At 45.3% G+C, this 13,596-nt stretch overlaps 1 protein-coding gene across 4 annotated transcripts in view; it reads left to right on the forward strand.

Moving 5' to 3' along the window:
- Positions 1 to 9,216, forward strand: part of LOC118661548 (sterol 26-hydroxylase, mitochondrial) — a 31,737-nt gene extending 22,521 nt beyond the window's left edge. Inside the window, exons 2-10 of one of the 4 annotated variants that reach the window (XM_036319658.1) lie at positions 3,665 to 3,770; positions 5,339 to 5,700; positions 6,472 to 6,671; positions 6,799 to 6,996; positions 7,162 to 7,334; positions 7,927 to 8,093; positions 8,300 to 8,381; positions 8,462 to 8,674; positions 8,829 to 9,216. In XM_036319658.1, the coding sequence (XP_036175551.1) occupies positions 5,537 to 5,700; positions 6,472 to 6,671; positions 6,799 to 6,996; positions 7,162 to 7,334; positions 7,927 to 8,093; positions 8,300 to 8,381; positions 8,462 to 8,674; positions 8,829 to 8,948 (1,317 nt within the window). In that variant the 5' untranslated portion in view covers positions 3,665 to 3,770; positions 5,339 to 5,536 and the 3' untranslated portion in view covers positions 8,949 to 9,216. The remainder of the gene's footprint in view (positions 1 to 3,664; positions 3,771 to 5,338; positions 5,701 to 6,471; positions 6,672 to 6,798; positions 6,997 to 7,161; positions 7,335 to 7,926; positions 8,094 to 8,299; positions 8,382 to 8,461; positions 8,675 to 8,828) is intronic. The other 3 variants (XM_036319660.1, XM_036319657.1, XM_036319659.1) reach the window with 3 other exon arrangements.
- The last annotated feature ends 4,380 nt before the right edge of the window (positions 9,217 to 13,596 follow it).

Below are 13,596 nucleotides of genomic sequence, written 5' to 3' on the forward strand. Positions count from 1 at the left end.
AAATCAATAAAATATATTTAAAAACAAAATAAAATAAAAAAATAAAACCCCCTGGAGATGATCTTCAGGATCACCAGGTACAACTTTTATATCAGGAACATCTGCATTTCAGTTGGTAAAAGACAGCAGTTTTTCTTTGATTGCCAAGGGATTCAGTGTTGTCATTCCACAACATTGTTTCCAGAAAACCACTCCCAACATGGACCGTGGTTGGGAACTTTCAACTTGCCAATCAACAAGACATTATACAATGAAAACTTTGGATATCAGAGGAATTTTCCTAACACTTTGGGAACGCTCACAATTAAACATTTGTTACTGGTCTCTCATTTTTGCAAGTGTAGGAGGCAATGGGCTCACAAGCTTCTCACTCACAGAATCACTTTCCCGTTTGTTCTCTCTTCACGGCAATTCTTGCCCCAAACTATTAGTTACTTTTTACAGAAACTCGGACTAAAGGTTTTAACACAGGCACTTGCGGAATTATGCAGTGGCTGGAAGCTCAGGAAATCTGGGTGGAGGAGGGAATTGGGGGGTGCTTACCAGAAAGCAGTTTTATGCTCACTTTCAGTTTTCAGTGGCCACTTATTGACAGATAGTTAGGACTGTGGGGAGACCCCTACTCTGCACGTTAGTCTTATTTGGTTAGTCTTATTTGTCCTACCCTGAACTGCACATCCCCTAATGGGAATAACCTTCCCCTGCCTCCCCCTCCTCCCACTCCCTCTCCACCACCCCTCCACCCCTTTCCCTTCCCACGTACACTAGGATCGGGGAAATCCATTTATCTCCTGCTTGGCCAGGTCTTAAAAGAGCATTGTAACTTTACCAGCCACATGTTGGACACCAAACATGTCGAGTTCACACACTACACAAGGCAAGGCCAAGTCTTAAGGGTTCTTCTGGGAAAGATACAGTGGGGTATATTTAGATTTAGACAGTTTATTGCTTACCTAGAGAGTGAAAAGAAGAATCGGTCCCAATTTGCCAAGATCATTGTCCCCCGACAGAAAAGGACAACCCTGAAACAAAAGGGGCCAGATGAGTGGAATGCAAGTAATGGAGTACCCCGTTGTTAAGGGGCCCCCCTCTTCTCTAGGGGGTAAGGCAGGAAGTCCACACTCCATTAGAACCCACAGAGCAGGAGAAGCTGTCTTATGACAGCCTCCTAGGGGACTTAGGGAGTTCAGTGCCAGGTGGCCTCAAGGCAGCTCTGAGCAGGCATCCAGGCTCTGGCATTCCTGGAGGATCGCAGGGCATTCAGCCTGAAGATGAGAGAAGGCTGCGTCCAAGCCTTTGTGTATATGGGCACAAGGCTGGGAGGGTGCCATGGCGGAGCTATTACCCAACAAAGTGACAAAGGCTGTTAGTGTTGGGGCTGGAGCTAGAACAAAATCTACTGCCAAGTAGTCCCTGACTCCTCAACAGCTGCCAGCCACGGATGACTGAGCGCAGACGAATCACATGGCCATGAGACAGGCGTTATTTTTCCCTATAAAAATTACCCTTATTTTTTAAAAAATCACATAAATATGAGTTACATGCTAATTATTTGTGATTTCATACCACATTTAAGAGGAGAGTATCATTTTTATTTAGTTGAAATTATTTCCAGAAATCGAGAAATCAGAAAATATAAAGACACAAAAAGAAGAAAATCAAATCTTTCCTAACCCTAACACCCTGCATATGTCAGAGTGTCTTGTACACATAGGTGCTTAGTAAGCATTTGTGAATGAACCCATAAATACACACATGATCCTGAGAATAAGTAAGCATTGTCCCTCCTTGCTTGTCCTTGGTGAATAGACTTCCACACTCTCCCCATGTGTCATCTACAAATACCTGTTTTTAAAAATGAAAGCATACCATATAGTCTCATATTCTCTTTCGTTATTTGCCACTTACTAAAAAAGAAATATGAATATCTTTCTATATCAGTAAACACTTTTGTTTTAATGAATGAATTCAATACCCTCGCTCTTTGGACTGTCACCTGGCAAAGGCCAGCCCTGCCATTCATCCTGGAGAGAATCCCTTAGGAGGTTCTGTTCTGCTAAGTGGTAGTTAGAACCTATCTGAGAACTTTGGGCTTTCTAACTGGCTCGGGTTACAGTCTAATGGTTGGCACACAGACACAGCACACATCTCTCAGCAAGTGTTCTGGTGTCTTTCTAAAATAAGTCCTTACATAAATAGACCCTCATTAAGTTCCACTGAGTAAACTTACTGAGAAGAAGACGACGAAGGAGGAGGGAAGAAAGCAGGGCCTGGGCAAGGGGGAAATGTCCCAGAAACCTCCAAACTGATAACTGGGACGTGGTGCCAGAGACTTTGGATTCCAGGGAAGAAGCTGGTACCCACATAAATAGCTTTTGGTCTAGTCTTTTAAAACATGACATTTCCCCCCTTATTTCAAGTTCATGGTAAAAATTTTAAAAATCAGGGTATAAAGGAGAAAGGAAACTACTATAAGCTGACTCAGAGATAACCTGTGTTTGTGTTTTTATAAATATGTGACATGTAATTTGACTTGAACTTAACAGAAGGAAAAGAAACCAAACTTCAAATAAATATTTCTTCAAAATGAGATATTATTTCTCAAAAAGAGTCCTCTAAAATTAAATAATTAAGAGACATATTAGGAAGTTGGGGTTATTGCAGAGGTTCTCAAGTTGGGGTGATTTTACCCCTCTGGGGACATTTTTGGTTGTTATACTTGGGAGGGACCTGGGATGCTGCTGAACATCCTACAATGCACAGGGCAGACTCCACAGCAAAGGATTATCCAGCCCAGAGTGTCAATTGCTGTGAGAAACCATGGGTTATTGCATAGTTGTTTTAAATAGCACACAGTTTTAAAGGGCCCAAGTTTGTTTCTGGTTAGTAAGACAGTTTTCTCAGGGACCAGTGGAGTAAATGGTTGAGAGCACAGCCTCGAAGCACAGTGGCTCTCAAACTTCTGGCCCTTTAAATACAGTTCCTCATGTTGTGACCCAACCATAAAACTATTTTCGTTGCTACTTCATAACTGTAATGTTGCTGCTGTTATGAATCGTAATGTAAATATCTGATATGCAGGATGGCCTTAGGCGACCCCTGTGAAAGGGTCGTTCGACCGCCAAAGGGGTCACGACCCACAGGTTGAGAACCGCTGCTCTAGCAGGTGGCCTGAGCTTGAACCCTGACTCACCAATAAAGTGGCCTTAGTAATCTCTTTGGGCCTTAGTTTTCTCATCTACAAAACTGTGGTCATGTTAAACCTACATCATACAGCTGTAGCGAAGATTGAATGACATAATATAATTAAAATGCTTGGAACAGAATCTAGTTTATACTAAGCTCTGTAGAAATATTTGCTATTATCATTACTACTAATACTATTGTTATTCTTATCTTAAATAAACCAAATAGAAAACACAAATTAAGCTTACTTTTAGGATAATTCTCCTATGGAATTTAGTGGACAAAAATAGATATGTAAGTAAAGTATTTTTAATGGAAATTTTAAGAAAAATAAATGAAATGAATATGTAGGGCCCACGTCTAAATCTCAGGAGTGTATACATGAATTCAGAGATTCAGTAAGCCTTTCCTGTTTTCTTGAATTACCTGATGGGTGACTTATTGTTTCAGAAAACACTTTCTTTTTTTCCTCCTTTAGATTAAAAAAATTTGAATGCGTTCTCATAGTTCAAAACTCAAAACAATAAAACAAGATCTACAGTGCACAGTCTTACTCCCACTGCTGTCCCCTCCACCTCCCACAGGTAATCAGTTTAACTAGCTTCTGCTCAATCCAGTGTTTCTCCAGAAAAGCAAATGCAAATGCTATGTATTCTTATTTAGCTCCTCTTTCTTAGACAAAAGATATCATACTTTTCCATTTAACAATCTATCTTGGTTATCTCTTTCTATGTTAGTGCACAGGGAGTTGCTTTATTCTCTTTTAAGGTGATATAGTAGTCAATTATGTAGATGTCCCCTACTTTGTTTATAAATGTGTTTGTAATTTTTATAGATATTAACAAATTGTCCTCCACATAGGGTTGTGTCATTTTATGCTCCCACTGGTTTCTCTTCAAGAGAATATGCCTGTTTCTCTCCAAGAATCATATAGTTTACAGACAATCAACTGTTCAAAATCATACCACACTGGCAGGCATTACTGGGAGGTAGAAGTGGAAACAGCCTAAATGGATGTTGGGGCTTGTCAAAGCTGCCTTCCTAGGAATTGGCAGAATGAACTGTTATTCAGGGTGGATTCTGAATTGGATAATATATATTGAGGCAATCATGTTGCATTGGTTCTAAGAGGATCCAGTTTGTAATGCCAATAGTAAGACCCAGTAAGACTGGTGTTTTTCTAGACTATGAGTTAGGTGAAGTTCCTTCTATAGTTTGAATGATATATCTCTATAATAATTTTCTTTTCTTTTTCAGAGAGGAAGGGAGAAGGAGAGAGAGATAAAAACATCAATGAAAAGAGACTATCATCGATTGGCTGCCTCCTGCACACTCCCTGCTGGGGATCGAGCCCAAACGTGGGCAAGTGCCCTGACCTTGTGGTTCATAGGTTGACGCTCAACTACTGAGCCACACCGGCAGGGCAGACCTCTATAATTTTGAGGCCTCTTTTGCAGAACCCATTGGTCTAATTTTAATACTGGACAGATTCTGATTCTCTTGAAATCTCTTTAGTAACAGATTGTGAAAGACGAAGTACCTGGGAAACTACTGTTTCATTTGCTTTCAGTTTGCAAGTGTAAATTAATCAGTAAATTTTAGTCTCAACATTTGTGGATTCTTTTAAAATGTTACCCCCCAAAACCAAAATATATCTAGTGTCTTCCTCATTTTTCAGCAGGTATAAAGACATCATAGAAATGTCAATTTCATAGATGCTATGGGTATTGTCAAGTGCTTTTGAAATTCTAAGATAAATATTTGAGAATTACATTAATTAACACAGCTTAATAATTTTTTATTTAAAAAATGCACATTGCATAGTTTACTTCATATTTGTATTCCTTCTTATCAGCTTCTTGTTTTTTTCTGGAGTTTCTAATTGTTGATTACATGAGATATTTATCTTTATCTCATTGACAGCAAGCTGCAGTAGATTTAAATGCTTCTATAGAGGAGCCATAAGCATTCTACTATATCTCACCAAAGGGCTCAGTTTCTCTAAAACCCTGGACCCCAAATATCTATACCTCAGTTTGCAAACATATCCCATTTTTCCCCAATCTCATTCCTCCAAGGACCTCAGTTCCCCCAGTTTCACCAGGTACTCATTCTCTCAATATTCTAACTCCTGTGTGCTCATTGTTTTCAGTGTTCTCCTTTTGGAACTGCAGGCCATCCTGGTGCCTACCTACTACATAATGTGGTTTTGCCCAGCCTACTTGCTGTGATGTGGCCATCAGACACTCTCCCATCTCACCTTCTCTCCATGAAGTGCCTGCCTGGTTGGGCATGGTTATTCAGCTTTGGTTGAACCCTACAGGTGCTGAGCAAGGCCAAGTATGGTCCAATGTGGGTAACCCATGTAGGACCTCAGACCCATGTGAACCTGGCCAGTGCCCCACTCCTGGAGCAAGTCATGCGGCAAGAGGGCAAGTACCCAGTACGGAATGACATGGATCTATGGAAGGAGCACCGGGACCTGCAGGGCCTGGCATATGGGCCCTTTACCACGTGAGCTGGGGCCTGAAGGGACTGGAACAGGGCCCCAGAGGGCCAGGCCCAAAGAACAGTGGCACTGGGCAACCAGTAGATCATGGGCAGGGTAGGCTCTCCCTGCAACCTCTGAACCTGATACTCAGTCTAGAAAGCAGTGGCTGGGATGGACTAAACCCTGGGGACCATTCACTGACTTTTCCACTAGTATATTTTGATTTTGGACAAATGAATAATTTTCCCTTCCTTGGTTTTATCCTAATATATAAAAAGCCAGGGGCCATCACGACCGAAACAACCAGATGGACGACTAAACAGCTGGCTGCATGGGGCGACCAGGCCAGCAGGGGGGTTAGTGAGGGACGACCAAATGACTGAACAGTAGGCTGTGTGGGGCGACCAGGCTGGGTGGGGAGGGGGCAGTTGGCGGTGACCAGGCCAGCGACGGGGGTGGGGGGGGGGGGGCAGAAGGGGTGACTAGGCCGGCGGGGGGGGGGGGGGGCAGGGCAGTAAGGGGTGACCAGGCTGGTAGGAAAGGTGCAGTTAGAGGTGACCAGGCCGGCAGAGGGAGACAGTAGAGGGCAACCAGGCTGGCAGGCGGGGGCAGTAGTGAGATTCTAAAGTTCTGTGATTCAAAGAGTCCATCATTTGAAAGTTTGGTGATTCTATCATTTTCAACCTCAAAATGAGATTTTCCTAGACTCCATAGTGGTCTCATGGTGGGAAGATGCCTTCTAATCTAAACCCCATTAGATACTTACATTGGTGCTGCTCCCTTGTTCCCTACAGGCAAGGACATCACTGGTACCAGCTGCGCCAGGTTCTGAACCAGCGGATGCTGAAGCCAGCTGAGGCTGCACTCTACACAGATGCTCTGAATGAAGTGATTGACAGTTTCATGGTTCGACTGAATGAGATTCGGGCAGAGAGTTCCTCTGGGGATCAGGTGCCTGACATGGCTCACCTTTTCTACTACTTTGCCTTGGAAGGTACCTTTGTTGGGAGAGGGGCTGGGTGGGCATGGGTCAGGGGGAGGTTGTGCTTGCCTTCCTCAAAGCCTCCTGGGTTCTGTGTGCCATGGAACCGCCTCCTGTGTTGGCCTTTGTGCACTGCCAGCTATTTGCTACATCCTGTTTGAGAAACGTATTGGCTGCCTGGAGCGCTCCATCCCCCAGGACACTGCGGCCTTCGTCAGATCTGTCGGGCTCATGTTCCAGAACTCGCTCTATGCCACCTTCCTCCCCAAGTGGACCCGTCCCCTGCTGCCCTTCTGGAAGCGATACCTGGATGGCTGGAACACCATCTTCTCTTTTGGTGAGGAACCCAGGAAATGAAGTTGGGGGTGGGTCCCAGGGACTAGGAATTAGCAGTCTCTCCCAGGACCTTCTCCCTCATGCTGCCAGCTATCCGAGTGGCGCTTGGTCCATGAAGATCATGACTTTTGACCTTGTCCTCCCCTGTTGTCCATTGTCCCTGTAGGGAAGAAATTGATTGATCAGAAACTCAAAGAGATAGAGGCCCAACTGCAGGCAGAAGGGCCAGAAGGGGTCCAGATATCTGGCTACCTGCACTTCCTGTTGACCAGTGGACAGCTCAGTCCTCAGGAGGCCATGGGCAGCCTCCCTGAGCTGCTCATGGCTGGAGTAGACACGGTGCGTGAGGGGGGCCAGCAAGGAGAATGGGGCTCCCATCCTGATCCAATTCCCCATTATCCCCCACCTGAACCTGACCTTCGTCCCTCCAGGTATCTGCTTCTCTTTCTGTAACATGGATGTAGAACTAGAAGGAAAATAGGGAGGGGGGTGTCATTCAGCCCAGGAGAGGTGGGCAGGGAATTGTCCTTTAGTAGTGGGATCCCATCCCCTCGGAGCTTTGCTGACAGCTGGGAGTTTCATCTCACATCTAACTCAACTCTCTCGTGCTGTAATTTAATGGAGAGTTGAAAGCATGTCCACAAAGATCCTTCTTTGTAGGATCTCCTTTCGGTCCTTTTGTCATGTCGGGTTTCTCTACATTACAGCCTCCTGTGTTATTAGAGTGTGATCCTACTTCATTGGTCCTCATCCCACTGTGGAGTCACGTTTAGTGTGGAGGGTCCCATGAACCCTGTCTCATCCTGTCATACTCATGGGAAATTCATTTTTCTCCTGTATTTTGCATCACCCATTCACACACCCTCCCACTACCTAACTGGCTTCTTTTCTAGAAATCCCTCCTCACTTCCTCTCTCACTCTATTTCCTAGACGTCCAACACGCTGACGTGGGCCCTGTACCATCTTTCAAAGAGCCCAGAGATCCAGAAGGCCTTGCATGAAGAAGTGGTAGGTGTGGTGCCAGCTGGGCAGGCGCCCCGGCACAAGGACTTTGCTCACATGCCCTTGCTCAAAGCTGTGCTGAAGGAGACCCTGCGGTAAGCTGCTGTTTTTGGGAGCACAGAGTCTGTGAGTGGGATGACTCAGAGACAGAATGGGAAGTGGGGCCTGGTGGGCTGAGGGTAGGGCCAGGGGTGGGATGGGAGGAAGGGCCTGGGGGACCAGAGAGGTAGGATTGAAGGGGTGAGCATCCTGCCCCTTCTTGGATCCAGAGCAGGCCTACTGCATTTTCTTTTCCCTACAGTCTCTACCCTGTGGTTCCCATAAATTCCCGGGTAATCGTGGAAAAAGAAATTGAAGTTGGTGGTTTCCTCTTCCCCAAGAATGTGAGTGGGGCTAGAGATCTGGGGTTCCCAGGGGTGCCCCACAACCATAAGCTGATGTGCTGCCCATTCTTCCTCTAAAGACCCAGTTTGTGCTGTGCCACTATGTGGTGTCCCGGGACCCTAGCATCTTCCCTGAGCCAGAAAGCTTCCAGCCCCATCGCTGGCTGAAGAAGAGTCAGCCTGATACCCTCGGGGTCCAACACCCATTTGGCTCTGTGCCCTTCGGCTATGGGGTCCGGGCTTGCCTGGGCCGCAGGATTGCAGAGCTGGAGATGCAGCTGCTGCTGGCAAGGGTGAGTGGGGAGAGGCAGGAGGTGTGTGGGCCAGGGAGGGGTAAAGAAGGCCTTGGGAAAGAGAGAAAGGGAGGCACAGAGTGGGAGCATGCAGAGGAGGGCAGCGGATGAAGGTCACAGATTTTAACCACCCCTTTTGCATTTTACCTCCCAGCTGATGCAGCAGTACCAGGTGGTCCTGGCCCCTGAGACAGGGGAGGTGAAGAGTGTTGCCCGCATTGTCCTGGTTCCTAATAAGAACGTGGGTCTGCGCTTCCTGCAGAGACCTTGCTGAGCTGGGCCTCTGCCATCCTGGGGCTTGCCTTAGAGACCCCCGCCCTGTCACAGTGATTCCTGGCCATTGCTGTGGCTCAGATGAGGAGGAGCAAAGGGGGCTGCCAGATACCAAAGGTTGGAGAAACTCAGTGCACTTCCTATAGAACCCTGAGATTTTGCTACTTTTATCATTGTGCTCAGCTCCCTCTTAGATAAAAGGCCATCCCCTTGTTACATTGCTTTCCTTGGGGAAATACAGAATAAAGGGACTTTTATTGATAATTGGAGACCTTGGTCATTCTTTTTGATGATTCAGCATCTGAACCCCTTTCTGTGTTTAGGAAATGCTCTCTCTCCACTTAGGTATCTTGGTGGAGGCAAAACCACCTCCTCCCATGGAAACTGAGAACACCATATGCTTTCCCAGACCTCCCAGGCAGGCCTTGGTTTCACCTGGAATTTGTTGAGGCCCCACCTGAGCAGGAGATGCAGAGATCCTCCTACACACTGAGAACAGCACCTTCTTTTGAGCAGAAAGTTCTTAGATATAGACACTACAGGTGCTACACAAATTTTGGGAAGAGCTTTAGGCTAGGTCTATAGGAGTGACTTCTAGGACATCACCAGGGCACTGACCAGCCTGGGGAGCACCACATTGACCACACTCAGGAGGATGAGAGATGGGAAGCTCTTACTGCAATTGTTGGTAATAGGACTTACACCTTTGCTAATGCCTCCAGAAAGATCAGAAGCAGCAGAAGCATGGCCTCTGCCTCACAACCACCTTACAAATCTCTCTCATATACATCTGAGAGGTGGAACCTAAGTCTCACTTGGAACTCTAGCTGCAAGGGAGTCTGGGGATTATTGTTTTTAGCTTTCAAGCCTCTTTAGTATAGAAAGTCAACTAGAAGGAAAGCAGTTTTGGATTGACATCCAATGTACCATATCGCAAGCCCTAGGAGTCAGTGAGTCGCAACTTCATAGAGTCCCAGTCCCAGTTGTAAATGTCTGCTGAGTCATAGAGAATAAGAGTCAAATTTCTTATGTCTGTGGGGATTTGAGTTTTAACTCATTAAAAAACACATAATTGTCCTGACTAAAATCCTTTAGTGTCCCCCCCACCAATACACACACCCTTAGCACTCAGGCAAATTTCAAGCTCCTTAGCGGGTTTAAAAGACTCATGTCCTGGCACCCTACCCTCCATACTCTCCCTTCTCCCTCCCAACCCAGATACTCTTGCCACAGCTGAGCCCAAATTCTTTGTATTTTCCTGAGTACCTTATGCTCTTTCAGGTCTCAATACTTTGTACTTAATATCCCCTCTCCTTGGAACCATGTCTTCACCAACTATCATGTAATCCCAGACAACTTGATTTTCCTTAGGACTCACCTCAAATGTCACGGCCTCTGCAAAGCTTTCCCTGACCTCTCTGGGTGAGTGTGAGCACAGAACTGAGCCCTCAGTTTGTTCACCTTATTGTAGGCATGACGGTCTCCCCATCCAGCTGTGAACTCCGTGGAGGGCACAGATCAAACTCCTTTCAGTTTGGATCCCAGTGTCTAACTCTGTGTCTAGCACTTGGGTGATAAATAAATGTTTATTTTTTATTTATTTTTATTTTTTAAAAATAAATCTTTATTGTTCAGATTATTACAGTTGCTCCTCTTTCCCCCCCTGTAGCTCCCCTCCACCTGGTTTCCACCGCACCCCCTGCCCTTAACCTCCCCTACTGTCCTTGTCCATAGGTGTACGATTTTTTTCCAGTCTCTCTTCCCACACCCCCCACAACCCCTTCCCCCAAGAATTGTCAGTCCACTTCCTTTCTATGCCCCTGATTCGATTCTATTCACCAGTTTATTCTGTTCATCATATTTTTTATTCACTTGATTTTTAGATTCACTTGTTGATAGATATGTATTTGTTGTCACTTTGTTGTTCATAATTTTTTTTTTAATCTTTACCTTTTTCTTCTTCTTCCTCTTCTTAAAGAATACCCTTCAGCATTTCATATAATACGGGTTTGGCGGTGATGAACTCCTTTAGCTTTTTCTTATCTGTGAAGCTCTTTATCTGACCTTCAATTCTAAATGATAGCTTTGCTGGGTAAAGTAACCTAGGTTGTAGGTTCTTGCTATTCATCACTTTGAATATTTCTTGCCACTCCCTTCTGGCCTGCAAAGTTTCTATTGAGAAATCAGCTGACAGTCGTATGGGTACTCCCTTGTAGGTAGCTGACTTTTTTCCTCTTGCTGCTTTTAAGATTCTCTCTTTGTCTTTTGCTCTTGGCATTTTAATTATGATGTGTCTTGGTGTGGTCCTCTTTGGATTCCTTTTGTTTGGGGTTCTCTGCGATTCCTGGACTTGTAAGTCTATTTCTTTTACCAGGTAGGGGACGTTTTCTGTCATTTCTTCAAATAGGTTTTCAATATCTTGCTCTCTTCTGGCGCCCCTATAATTCAGATGTTGGTATGCTTGAAGTTGTCCCAGAGGCTCCTTGCGCTATCTTCATATTTTTGTATTCTTTTTTCCTTTTGCTTTTCTGGTTGGGTGTTTTTTGCTTCTTCGTATTTCAAATCTTTGACTTGATTCTTGGGATCCTCTATTCTGCTGTTGGATCTCTGTATATTATTCTTTATTTCAGTCAGTGTATGCTTAATTTCTAATTGGTCCTTTTTCATATCCTTGAGGGTCTCACTATATTTCTCGGAGGTTTCTAGAAGATTCTGGAGTAGCCTATAACCATAGTTTTGAACTCTACATCCAGTAGTTTGCTTTCCTCCATTTCTTTCATTTGTGACCTGTTTCTTTGTCTCTGCATTTTGGCTGCTTCCCTGTGTTTGTTTCTATATATTGGGTAGCTGCTAAGTCTCCTTGAGTTGATAGAGTGACCTTGTGTGGTAGGTGTCCTATAGGGCCCAGTGGCTGAGCCTTCCTAATTACCTGAGGTGTACCCTCTTGGTGCGCCCCTTTGTGTGCTGTGTGCACAATCTTGTTGTAGTTAAGCCTTGATTGCTGTTGGTATCACTGGAAGGAATTGACCTCCAGGCCAATTGGCTATGAGGACATGTTGTGTCTACAATGGGAGAACTTCTGTGCTGGAGACACCCTTATGGGGCAGGACTTGCTTCAGTGGGGCTTTGGTGCTCACTGAGTCTGCCCTCTGAGTGTGTCTCTTATGAATGTGAAGAGTTGTAATCTGGATGGTCTCACTCTGACCACTGGGTGCACTGGCTCTTGGATCTCCAAGGAGATGCAAAGTCAGCCACTGCCTGAGGCCACCCAGCAGGATCTACAGAGAGATCTTCAGATTCCTTCTCTTTGTTTGGGGTTTGGAGGTGCCCAGATGAGGCGCAGATGTGAAGCAATGCAGGCTGCTGACAAGCCTTAGGCCTTCTTTTGGAAGCTCTGGGGTTCTCTGACCCAGATGCAGTTTGACAGGTTTTTAGGCAGAGAAAGACCAGGCCATTCATATGCAAACACCTATGCGCACAGCTTGGATGGGGTTGTAAATTGGGTGGGGTGGGGTCTCAGGGAATCACCAGGGTGGAGCAAACAGCAATGGTTGCCCATCAGCCCTGCCCTGATAGGTCCCTGGGTCTCTGTGTCCCATGGCCCATGCAGGAACAATAACCACTGCAAGCACCTCTGAGAGAAAGCTGCCCTCACGTTCTGGCCCAATGCCAGACAGTCCAGTTTCTCTCCGTATGAGTTTGGGTCCCCAGAGCCTCACCCGTAACTAAAGTTCAGAGCAGTCGGGAGCTTGTATCTCCCTCCCGATTGAAAAAGACAACAGAGTACCCAGTTGCCAGCCCCTTTCACACACGCCTCTGTACCTCTGCACTTCTGCACCTCTGTACCTCCTACCCGCTTCAATGCGCTTTTCTCTTTCCTTCTAGTTGTAGAATTTCCACTCAGCCAGCCTTCCTGTGGTTCTGGGTGATATTCGTTTTGTCTTTTAGTTATAGTTTTAATGTGGTTGTGCGCGGCAGCAAGTTCAGGTGTTTACCTATGCTGCCATCTTGGTTGTCTCAATAAATGTTTATTTAATGAGCAGAGACTGGAATTGGAGGAAGGAAATGGAAGGACAGGGATGGATATGAATTTTCCATATTGAGAAGAGAAACCTGGAGATAATTGGAAGGAATTCCAGATTATAAAGATGTGGATCTCAACCCTACCTGTGTAGCGGTTCACCTGTGAGAGCTCCTTATAAATGCAGAGGATTGGGGCTGGGCTCAGAGGGTGCCAGGATCCCTGTCACAATGCTAATCAAAGCAAACTTCTGCCTTTCCCAGTGTGTTGTTCCTTCAGACCACCAAAGGTGAGCTGTCCAAGCCACGTGAACCCCTCAGTGATGGCACATGGGTGGGGGAATATTGGTGTGATGTGGCTTGGAAGTGGGGTTTGGTAGCATTTACCCAAGTGGGTCAACATTCATGATCTACAGCTCAGCTAATGAACATAAAGGCTAATTTCCCATTAAAATCTATGAAGATCTTGTATATCCATAAATAGAATATTATTCAGCCATAAAAAAGGAATGATATACTGATTCATGCCACATCATGGACAAACCTTGAAAACATTATGTCAATGAAGGAAACCAGACACAAAAGACCACATATTTTTATTAAATTTATTGGGGTGACATTGGTTAATA

The sequence above is a fragment of the Myotis myotis genome, unplaced genomic scaffold (genome assembly GCF_014108235.1).
Source record: "Myotis myotis isolate mMyoMyo1 unplaced genomic scaffold, mMyoMyo1.p scaffold_m19_p_8, whole genome shotgun sequence".
Lineage (NCBI taxonomy): Eukaryota > Metazoa > Chordata > Mammalia > Chiroptera > Vespertilionidae > Myotis > Myotis myotis.